The 12,327-nt window shown below is 47.5% G+C and overlaps 1 protein-coding gene across 4 annotated transcripts in view; it reads right to left on the minus strand.

The window, feature by feature from the left end:
- Positions 1-12,327, minus strand: part of LOC122720138 — a 39,008-nt gene that overhangs the window by 14,084 nt on the left and 12,597 nt on the right. For 3 of the 4 annotated variants that reach the window (XM_043946637.1, XM_043946635.1, XM_043946639.1), the window contains one exon: positions 542-622. The exons of the other annotated variant lie outside the window; for it this stretch is intronic. In XM_043946637.1, the coding sequence (XP_043802572.1) occupies positions 542-622 (81 nt within the window). The remainder of the gene's footprint in view (positions 1-541; positions 623-12,327) is intronic. 4 annotated transcript variants of the gene reach the window in all.

Raw genomic sequence — 12,327 nt, forward strand, 5'->3', positions numbered from 1 at the left:
TTTTTTTTCCTTTTTTTTTCTTTTTCGAGCTTCGACTCGAGAGCGATGCTCGAGAGGGGGAGAGGTATGCGCGGAACGAGAATGTCGTGACCGACACCGCAGCCTCAGAGATAACCACGGTTCTTCGTCCCCGTGGACGAGGCGTTCATTACCGGGCCCCCGGAACGAGTTCGTGACACGTCACGAGACGTATCTCAATGCGAAGTTCGCGATCGAGGGCGAATTCTTGCGGACTTTCACCGAGCCACCGAAGGACGGACGGGCCATCGTCGTCGTCGTCGTCGTCGTCGTAAACCAAGCGGCGAGCGTTCGCTGCTTGCCACCGTCGTCGTCGCTCCCCTCCCCCCCTCCCCCCTCCCCCTCTCCCCTCTTCCCTCGCTTTCCTCTCTTTCCAACTCGAACATCGCCGATTATCACAGAAAGACGACGCTTCTCTTTCGAGGATATATATATATATATATATATATATCGAAAACGTAGTTTTTTATATTACTATATTTTATATATATATTCGAGAAACGAGTGGGTTTTTTTCGCTTACCTGAGTGGTGATTTTCGACGGGCGGCTCCGACGATGGGAAATTCGCGCTTCGATTCGCGTCGTCTACCCCGTCATTCCGTGCTGAAAGCAAACAATAAAGTGAAATCCGAGGTTGAGACTCGAGATTTTTATTTCTCTTTTTTTTTTTTTTTTTTTTTTTCCAAAAGCGAAGCGTCTCGCACTCGATCGCGATGATACGAACGCGCGTAATGAATGTCCCGTTCCCGTGGTGGATGACGTTTCAATTAAGAAAAATTAGCGATCTCGAACACTCGCGAGAGAGAGAGAGAGAGAGAAAAGAAGAGGAAAAAAAGAACTGGCGCGCACAAACCAGACCAGTGATAATGAATCGAGGTAATAGGTTGGCGGCTAAGCTGGGCACAGCTGCACGATTGACTCTCGTTGACCTCCTCCCGTTTATTAAACATCGGCCAACAACGTATCGACACGCGTGTACGCAAACCCGGCTCTTTCCCGTTTCTCCAACTGCTCGAATTACTATTTCCGCACGCGAGTCACCACCGCGACGCTTCATTCAAAACGGCAAAACGAAATACTCGCAACACCGAACAGGCCGCTCTGGTTTCTCCCCGTGACCTTGATCGCTTAATCAACATCGCAGTGCAGATCCCTATCTCGAGAGAGAGAGAGAGAGAGAGCACCGCTCGTGGGAGGGGCGGTGCCAATCTTTCCTTGCCTTCTTATTATTATTATTATTATTATTATTATTAATTAATCTCGCCATACGACGGATACTCTCCATGCCACGATCCGAATTATCTATCATTTCTTTTTTTTTTTTTTCTACGTCTTTTTTCTTCTTTCTCTCGAATTCTGTGTCTCGTTCAAGAAGAAGAGGAAGAATATTTTTCGATCGAAACTTCTTTCCCAATTTTCGAATTTTCTCGAAAAATTTGAAAAGGGAAGAGAGAGAGAGAGAGAGAAGGAATTTGCGCAGGGTTCGATCGAATTGAGAGACGGCTGTCCAAATTTTCGAATTTTCTCGAAAAATTTGAAAAGGATGGAAAGAAAGAGAGAGAGAGGGAAGGAATTTGCGCAGGGTTCGATCGAATTGAGAGACGGCTGTCCCAATTTTCGAATTTTCTCGAAAAATTTGAAAAGGATGGGAAGAAAGAGAGAGAGAGAGAGAGAGAGAGAGAGAGGGAAGGAATTTGCGCAGGGTTCGATCGAATTGAGGTAGAGAGACGGCTGTATGGGCGGCGTACGGTGACGGCGTGCGCGTTCCTCTCCCCTCGCCCGCGAAGAAATATTTTTTGCGGCGCGAGCAGATTTAAGGCGAGAGCGATATCGTCCGGTTTACGAGTTGTTGCGGTGCGTCGTAAACCTGTGATGGCGCGGTACCAGCTCCGCGTTATGATTCAAGCTTGTAGCCTAATCGACCGTTAAAATTCCATGTCCGTTTCAATTTTACGGACACTTTAGTTCTAAGCCGGTGAGAGAGGAAGGAGAGGGAGGGAGAGGAGGAAGTTTTATCCGCTGGTAAAATTTCGCAAAAATCTCTCTCTCTCTCTCTCTCTCTCTCTCTCTCTCTCTCCTCTCTCTCTCGTAGAAACACGGCACGTTATTTGTACATGTTTTACGTGTTTGCGTAACGACGATTAAGACGAGTGATTTTTTCGCAGGAGGACGATTTCCTTTTTCTTTTTTCTCTTTTTTTTTTCTTTTTTTTTAAGACGAACGGATCGAACGAACGGGAAGAGAAACTCGACGAAAGGCCTGGGCGGGAAGTTGACATTAAGGGGTTCGAGAAAGAGGGAGAACGGAGAAAGGGAACGGTGGTGGTGGTGGTGGTGGTGGCGGTGGTGGAGTGGCGGGAAACAGGAAGAAGAAGAAGGAAGGCTGGGCAGGAGGGGCTGAGCGAGCGAGAGGGAGAGGCTGGAAGGAGTGGAAAGAGAGAAAAGAGAGCAAGGAAAAATAAGAAGAGTGGTTCTCCTCTCCGGAGTCTAAGAGGAGTTGGGAGCGGGTGGCCTTGAGCAGGTCATCACCTCCGGCTGCGGTGCCGATGCTGCCCGAGCTGGACCATCTTAACTTCTTCTTCTTCTTCTTCTTCTTCGTCCTCTTCGATCCTCCTCCTCTCCTCATCGCCTGCGTCCTTTACCCTCCTCCTTCCGCCGTTTCTCCGGCTTCGCCTCTCTTCTCGTCCCTCTCCCCGCACTTTTCCACGAACCTCCTCCTCCTCCTCCTCCTCCTCCTCTACCGTACGGTGCATGGAACAATCCTCACGAGCTGCTCAAGCGGACCACGTTCCTCGACAATCGAACAATTCTCCCCCCCCTCAAGAAGATTTCCCACGAAAGTTTTCACCACGAATTCGAATTTATTTATTTATTTATTTATTTATTTATTTTTAGTTTGGTGTCGATTCCCAACCTCGTTCGTTCCTCGAAAGAAGGAAGAACGCCACGCTCTTTCGCGCTCACCCGCGAATTGTCGTCGAACGTTGTGGCGAGGACGGTGCGCGGCGGAGAGAAAGGGAGGGGAGGGGATCGCGCAAATTGAGTTTGACAAAGTGGATCATCGGGGCCGGCCTTTGAAACACGTAATAAAGCCGGACGCGTGGCTCGCCGTGTAAAAATCTCGACGACGTAACGATTTCAACGCCCGACCGTCTTCAACCATCTTTCGCCGCGGGCGATATCCCCGCCGCGCCGAAAAGTGTGCACAGCACCGAACGGAGAGATTTTTTTTTTTCTTTTTCTTTCCCTTTTCTTCTTTTCATTCCATCTCGCGAGAAATAAGTGATAAAAGACGGAATAATTCCAATTTCGTCGCGCGATACGAGAGCCAATATATTTATTACTATAGTAAAAGGGTTGACAACGATCCTTATCCACTTTCGAAAATATCTCGCCTATATCCTCGCGAATATATTGAACCACGAATCGTGTGCATCACGATAAATCGAGTTTGACAAAGTGGATCTTCCCTCTCCACTCAAAAGCGTAATTATCGACGCGTGGCGGTGCACGCTCGAAGGTACGAAATTGTTGTTCGGCAAAAATCGAATGGAAGCCGGCTGTTCGTGAGTCGAGTTAAGTGAATAAGAAAGATAAACATAATAATTACGGTAAATTGGTGGCTGCCGCTGAAAACGGCGCGTTGCGAGAGAGAGAGAGAGAGAGAGAGAGAGGGGGGCGCCCGATCACGATCCAAATGAGCTTAAATCGATGTATCACGATCTTACTTTTAAGAACCGATTCGAAAACCGAGAGCGTACGAAAGCGCTCTTCGATTCGATCGAATTTCGAACGGAAGCGCGTGGGTCGATATATATCTGTTGGAACGAAGAGCTCGTACAAAGTGCAAACAGTTTCGATGGCAAACGTGCCCACATCCTCGAGATTGTTCGAGCCGCTTGATCCCTCCCCCCCTTCCCTCTCCCTTTGTTCGAGTCGAAATTCGAAAAACTTTCCGGTTGGCTGGTCGGTTTCTAAACGTAACGCGTGGGATTCTTTAATAAACTCGTTTGCGTAAGAATCGTTATTACGAGAGGGTGATTAAAGCGTGGAAATCGATCGAGGATATTCTTCTAATCTAAATTAGCTGGCCGTTAATCGGTACGGATATTAGGAGAGGAGTTAGTCATTCTGGGCGAGGAATCGTTATATGATCGTAGTATAGATAGATTTTTCCAATATTTCCAAATAATCTTTCTCTTCCTTTCTTTTTTAATTATATTAGAGCAATCGAGCGACGATGGCTTCGGTCGATTTAGCCTCGACCTACTAATCCCCGATTCTTTTCGAACACGCTTTGTCCCTTGCCAATATTATATATATATATCTGAATTTACCAACTCAAACGTCAAACCGATTCAATCATATCAAAGTAAAAATTAATCGCATCGTATCCTTAATAAAATTCCCCGCGATCGAGTGTATCCATTCTCGAAGGGATAAGAGAAGGCGCGTGCACGCGATTGAAATAATAAACGCTCTCACGATCGTTCGCGCTGCTACAACAGAGTGTATCTCTCGCGGGTTACAACCAGGAGCGACGAGTAGTTGGCGCCTGCCCGATAAACCTCGCCTCCTCCCCCTCCTCTCGACAGCGCATCGCCGCGTGTCGTGTGGAAATTTAATACGTACGCGCATCACGGAGTAGCGTGCACGCGGAGATGCATTCGATGAATGAACTAATTGTAAACCGCCACCGATTCCATCTCTCTCGCCCCCCTCCTCTTTCTGCCTAGTTTGCGAAATCGAAACGATATTTTTAATATGAGAGAGAGAGAGAGAGAGAGAGCGCCCACGATTTCTCCAAGAGACAACGACGCTGAGAACGAGACGACGTTGTAAATAGTTGGAGGCAGGTGTAGCCCATCTGCAGTGTCAGCTGCCAGGGAAGCCCTTGGCGTCGTCTACCCTTGAAAACTCACGAAGAATAATATCACGAGCGAGCGAGCGAGCGAGCAGGCAGCTGTTGCTGCGCTTTTCTGGTGGGTGGTTAAGTGAAAGTGCAGCTTCGAGGCCGACAAATTGAATTTTTGTAACCTCATCCTCCTCGTCTGGGGAAAAATTTTTTCGACACGATTTCACACAGCCAAAACTCAGGAAATCGGGACGAAAATTTATTTCGATCGAAACAACGAACGAACGATTAACGATTTTGTCGGATTTGTCGTAGAGGAACGGTTTTGTAAAGCGACCCATTTTTTCCCGCTCCGGGGGAGGAATCTTTTTTTACCCTGCGCAAGCAACTCCCCTCTGAAATCCCCCCCCACGTCCACAAATATCACCAACTCTAATTTTCGTCCTTCTCATCGAAAGCGGTTTTTGTCCTTAACGGAGAGTTTTATTTTTATTATGGCACGATGACGCGATCGGTTTCTGAGTCAGGCACGAATTATTCGTCGATAGCCAATGATTCATCACGATTACGCGAAACACCGAGAATCCCGCTTTTCGAATAATAATTCGTCGAAATTAGTTCGATCTCGATGCTTTTTTATGCATCGAGATTAAATTGTTGATTATGTACGTATCATGTAAGTTAAGCGGTACAAATATGAGCGTTGAAAAATTTTCAAAAAAAAATATTTTACGAATTATATTTCGAAACGAAACGCTTTTGCGCCCATCTTTTTTCAGCCTCGTTGCGAGCACCTCGATACGCGAGTTTCTAAACGTGATTCGCGCAAATCCACTTTCGAGGATGCCGGTTGAATAAATACGAGAAAATCGGGACGGCAAGGAAGTAAATATTTAAATACCTTTTCAGTCCACGAATCGAGCGGTTTCCGTGGAACATTGGCTGGTTGCTCGAAGAGAGTAACACGATCCCGTTGGAGCAGCTTTTAATATCTCTCCGCTTCTTTCACCGGCGGATTTTCGAAGTTTCGAAAGGAAAGCACCGATCCTCGTCGAGTTGTAGCCAACTTTTCGTCGATCTTGTCGCTGGTTCGCGACGAGGAATAATCGATAATTTCCCCGATTCGTCAAATATCGTCAACTTTTCCCCGCAACTGTCGTTGGCTCGTTGTGTCAATATTTTCGACTCGCGCTGACTCGAGCTCGGAATACAATATATACGATCTGTTTACAATCCGGTTACAACGATAGGAAGGAATAATGAAAATTTTAACCACGGATATTTGTAGATGTTTGTAAGCCCGACGGGATAAATCCGGTCGTCGATCTTTTCCGAGAACCCGCGAACGATCGCGAATAAATTGAAAATTTATATTTACACACGGCCGGAGGAGAGAGAAGAAGGGAGGAGAGAAGGAGAGAGGAGAGAAACGCGCGAAAAAACCGAGGAAACAAAGGGGAATTGGAAAAATATTTTGACAAGAGGAGAGAAGGCAAGACCGACCGGACGAGGGCCCTCGGAATCACGTTTTGACTCGGAGCGTCGAGAAGAGACTGGCGAACGCCTTTCTGCCTCTGCCTGGGACATCGTTGGGCATCCCTTTCCACCAATGACGAGGCTTCCTTACTGGTCTCACGGAGAGACCGAGGTACCTTTACTCTTGATAGGTTACCTTCGAGTTAACTCGATAGGATCGTAAACGTGGGCATGCATATAAATCACTCTTTCGATCTTTGAAAGTCGCAAAGATTTTTGGACGAATCTCGGTATCCGCCTGATTCTCTTCCACAATCCCGGAAATAATCTCGAATGCGCTATTTCTTCGAATCTTCGTGCTGTGTAATTGTATATCTCGAATAATATATATATATATATATATATATATATATATATACACAAGTGCGTTGTTAAAAATACGCGTGTCTCGTATCGTTCAAATTTTAACGTAGAAAAAGCGTATTGCTTGACCGAAGGAAATAAAACGTAGAAAAAAATAGGTATCGAATTTGATTAAAATTCGAATAACACGGTAAACGATGTTCGAGCGTATCGGATGACCAATAAGATGCTAGACCGCAAGAGACGCGAAACAGATGCGCGCAGATGATATCGATCTACCGCGATAGATCGATGGCCCGAAACAATTATTATTCAGTCAGTCGAGACAGACGTGCGATATCTAGACGTGGGTCAAAAGTGCAACAGACCGATATAGAATAAACGTACTATTCGTTCACGTACGAATAACTACGGAGAAAAGCGATCGATTCTTTTCATTGGGATGTGTTATTGTCCACGATCGAACGCGAGATCGAACGTCGATAATTCATTTCGATAGCCGAGAGGCATCGCGCACGCACAATGCCGTAGCTCGCGCAGTCGAAAAAAAAGCTAATTCAAGTTACGTGATCTTTCCGACCTTGTCTGCCTCGTCGTTCGTTGATCGTGCGTGACCTGTGCTTTCTTCCTTTTCGCTATGAGACGCGACTCTCCTTATCGGAAGTTTCATCTTCACCGTGTCGCGATTTTGGAGAGAACCGACAATTTAACCTAACTAAACTCGGGGAACCAAGCCGTTGTTACGTAACGTTCACGTTGACGTACCGGTTAAAGTTTCAGAGTAAGTACATTCTCGTTTGCGATTTTCTCGATGAAACGCGACGAACGTCTCTTATCGTACGTCTTTATCCGCAACGTCTCGTTTTCGGAAAGTTTTGGTCGTTTAACCTTACTAAATCCAACAGAACAAGTAGCGCTCCGATGTCAACATTCGATGTCGACGTTCCGGTTAGTTTCTGCAAATGTTTCCATGACGTGTGTACGAGTCTCGTGTGTATCGTGTTTTTGCGATTTGCAAAGAACGTTTTGAATTAAAGCAAGAAGAGAGAGATCCCAAATGCCCAGGAGATTGATTTAAAAAATATCGAAATATCGAAACGTCGAAATAGTGATTTTACTCGGGGTTTTTCTATGATGGTGAGAAACTTATATACGAAATACTTACAATAATGTATTATTCAACGAGTGCGATTCTTGACCACGTGAACGAGGAATTTTGAGGACCTACCGATGTGCGCAACGACGTTACCGAGTCGACATTGTGACGCGGAATGTTTTACAGGTATGTACATGTAATACTTTAACGTTGTATGCGTCTCGAGTTATAATTTCGCGTTGTCGATGCACATGGTTCATAAATGTTTCATGACGCTAGGATTGAATAGAATCGTCTTACAACTACGTTTCGGAAAGTCATGGATATATTCGCGGATCTCGATTACCATGAGATTGTTTGAACTAGAATGACAAAGAGATACGCGAATATCTCTTTGTTCTCCGTATATCGAATTATTATTCTCGGCAAAGAATAAACGTTTCTCGTGTTGGGGAAATATCGAGAATTGTGAATTTTCTTCTTATGCGTATCGATACGAATAAAACTCGGGAAATTTTGATCTCACGATATTCGCGTTGATCCGTTGACAAATTCGTCGTCGTTAAATTTTGACTCGGTCGGTAAACGTTTTCCTTCGATTTTACGTTTCCACAATCATTGCTCGAAGAAAGAGAACGTCGAAGAATCCCGAAGATATAGAAAAACCGTCTCGTTTCCGTCGATCGTGAAGCAAGGATCGTTCGCCGCGTAACTTTCATCGAAACATCTCGGATGTAATTAGGGATCAGGAATGAGTAGCGACCTTGCCCAGGCAACATGTCGTCCGCGTTCACGATCGTCCATCGATCGAGCCACGAGGACGATCGTCTCGATTTCTTATTTCACGTTGTTTTCCTCGTTTGCGCGGATTCTTCATTCCCATCACGGGATCCCCGGTTAAAAAGAATCCTCTCGATTTGGGAAGCGAGTAACGACGAGATAGGTTGGGGCAAGAAGCGCCCTCGGGTGGATTTGAGCGTCACTGACGAGTGTTTCGCCATAAGGCGACTGGAGTCGAGTAGCCGGTAAAAAAGAAGTTAGTCGGCCTTTGAGGGCTCGAATTTCCTTCGAGTTCGAGTGTGCTATTTGGACTCCGTGTTGCGCTTGAAAGCGAAGCTGATTACGAGCGTCGTTATATCGTTTTACCACACGTTTTGCTTCTCTTTAGATTTTACGGTCCACGTTACGAGACATTTGGAATCCCTTCTCTTCGATGTTACTTTATTTACGAATATACCCATACGCATCGTACGTAATATACGGTACGATGTTTGGAAAGGAAACGCAAAGTGCTTATTCGTGTATTCCTCTCCTTTGTTCACGAACGGATTTCGCGCAAGGTTACGCGAGAGAAGCACGATTGAGTTTTCACGTTATGCGGTAACACGTAACGTGTACGAATTACCGCTAGCCGGGATGCATTTACATGCACGACACGGGGCTTGCTCCGATATCCCTGACAATGACGAACGTGACGCAAATGACAGATGCATACTTGTAAAAGCCTGCTCATTGTCACGCAACGTGTACAGCGGTTTAAATCGTATCCAGAGTTTTGCAGTTGTCGAGCGACGGGGCCGTTGCCTCGGCTCGCCGAACAATCGGAAACGTGTTGGTTAACGGATTCGCGTATGCGAATTATCCGTTTTGAAATCGGCGTTCGGTCTCGATCGTAAATTCGATCGGCGATCCTTTTCAAATTCAAATCCTCCTCTCGAAGTACGAAGACGAATCGCAGGAACGAGAAATACGCGAGAATCGCTACGTTCGTCGTCACGAATCACCGTTCAAATTCAAAGTCGAGTTCGAGGAGGAGGAGGGGGAGGAGGAAAACAGTGGAGCGGCGGCGGCGGCAGCTCAAAGGGGAGTCACGCGCGGTTGATTAGTCGGCCCGAGGAATGTTGACCGTGCAAAGTTGCGCGTGGGAAAGCGGAGCGTGTGGAGAAGCGCTTCGAGGGGAAAAATCTCGTTTCGTCCGCGTTTCATCCGAAACACGGGTCACGGCTCGAGAAAGGAAACGAGTTGAAAACGAAAGTCTCGATAATTCGTTCCGCTCGAATATGCAGGCTAGGAACCGCTGGATCGATCCTTCCACGGTGGTCGCGCTCTAGAGGAGCGCGGTTGCTCGCTCGATTGCGGGAGCGGGCGCGACAAAAAAGAAACCGGTCGAGCTTCTTCCGTTTCGCGAACGGGGGAGCATGGTAGGAGTTCAAACTTGGCGCGAGCAGCTCTATAAATGCAGGAGGGAAAGGGACGAGAGAAGAAGCCGGATACCTCTGGTATCTTGGCGGAATGCGAGAATCTGCGCGGCCTCTGCACGAATTCCTCCTCCTTCAGAGGAGGAGGAGGAGGAGGAGGAGGACCGAACGAGCGCAGCTCTCTTCCAATTAGAGCCACCACGTCCAGTCGAACGGGATCTCCGCGAACGAGATCCCATCGTATATATAACCTCCGTTTATCCGAGATAACAAACAAAGCTGTTACAGTCGCGAAATAAATATCGTTACGTTTATCCTTCGGTTTATCCGAGGTCAGATCGAAGGCGCGAACGGGCCCACGATCGCGTTTGTTGTGTGTATCGCCCCAACCGCTTCGAGCACCGATCGGCCAACCAATCATTTTTCCACGCCGATAAAGCGTTCCCGCCCGGCCGAAGGTTATCGCCGATAACTCGTCGTCCTCGCGAGCAAAAGAAACCGATCTTTCCCCGGCGACCGACTCGAGCGAGCGTCGCCGTTATAAAGGACATTCCTTTGTCGGGGAAAAATTCTCGATCGCGGTTGTTCTGGATTCCTCGACAATCGGTCGAAACCGCGTAACCGTGAAGGGAACGTTTCCCGCCTCGAAGAAATTCGCGACGTTCGTGAACGTTCCCCTCCCCGAAAATTTAACCGCGCGATCCTTACGAATTTTCGCTCGCGTTATTTCGAGATAGGGATGCGCGCGTGGCATCAGTCGGATCAGTATGCGCGCGGGAAGTGTGCGGTGAACACCTGTGGCGCATGAGGTGTTGCCGATGCCTGTCCGAGGCCGCCACGCGTCGATCGTGCATTCAGTTTCAAAGAGAAGCCCGTGTCGCTCCGTCGCCCATACTAATTGGATCGTGCTCGGTGTTTCGAAGCGTCGAGACCGTTCGTTATACGATATATATATATATATATATACAATGGATGAAAATAGAGCAACCATCTCCCGTCGGAATTACTCCCGTCGATTCGCCGCGACTGATGCGGGGTGTGATGAAGTTAGTACTCGTTGGAACGCGGTTTTTCGAATCCGCGTGTTTGCACGAGTACGTATGACTTATCGAAGGCGATCGAATCGATCGATGTCGACCTTCCGGGTTGGACCCTCGATCCGTTGGAATGTCGCCGCGCACGGATCCTTTCCAATGACGAGTGCCATTCCTCCTCTCCCCCCTCCTCCCCTCTCGCCACGATGAATTCCCCGCTTATCTATCGTCGCGAGATATCGTCGCGAGGACGCCATATTTCCGGGATGGATCCTCCTCCTCCTCCTTCTTCTTCTTCTTCTTTCAAACGTCCCGCGAAACGAGCTTGTTTTCTTCGAGTTTATCTCATCGAAATCGTCTCCACGAATTTATATTCGTGAGACGAAATATGGAACGATCGTAAAAGTGTGTTCGGTCGGGAGAAAAATATATTAGGGAAGGAGGGGGATATTTTGGAGAGTGAAAATCGGCCGCGATAAATCGCGCGAGAAACGATCTCTCGCCGTGTTTATCGACGTAATCCCGTCTTTCGATTATGCGAGTTACAAACAACGATCGTTTCGACTAAACGGTTTTTAAACCCGATGGAGACGAACCGGTTTCCCCGGAGAGAGAGAGAGAGAGAGAGAGAGAGAGAGAGAGAGAGAGAGACGGAGAGAGATATCCTCCTCGAGGAGCTCGTCCATCTATCGTCGCGGGTAACGTGATTTATCGGAGCGGGGGGCGCGATAAATAAAACCGAACGATCTAATTTCAGTTCCGTGGAAAGAAAGAAGGGAATCGGACTCGGTTCGCGGGCATCGATCACCCTGCGCCTATCTCGCTTTAATAATTCTCCATCTCGCTCCGATTTATCGTCCGTATCTCGCTTTCCTCGAATCGTCGACTCGACTAATTCGTCTTTCGTGATTCCCTCCCCCTCTTTACGAGCTCTGTTTAAATCGAGCTCATCGATACGTTCTAACCTTTCGACCTTCGTTTTCCATCGCCACGGCCACCGCGTCGAGATCTTCTCACCAACGTAAGAGTAAACTCGAGAGAGTCTCTCGTTCGGACACCGCGCGGAATCGAGTCGAGTGAACGAGAGAGAGGTAAACGAATCGAAATCCATTGTTGTAGGAGCAATTGTTGGATCGCGATTCCTTCGATCGGGAGCGAGGCGAAGTGAAAGATCTCGAAAAGGAAGGCGATTAAGGGGGAATGGGGGACCTTGAGCGCGGTCAGCCACTGCTCGAGAGAAACGAGACGGAGCCACCGGTATGCGCGACCGCCATATTGTTGTGACTA

The sequence above is a fragment of the Apis laboriosa genome, unplaced genomic scaffold (assembly GCF_014066325.1).
Source record: "Apis laboriosa isolate Shangri-la unplaced genomic scaffold, ASM1406632v1 scaffold11_cov152, whole genome shotgun sequence".
Lineage (NCBI taxonomy): Eukaryota > Metazoa > Arthropoda > Insecta > Hymenoptera > Apidae > Apis > Apis laboriosa.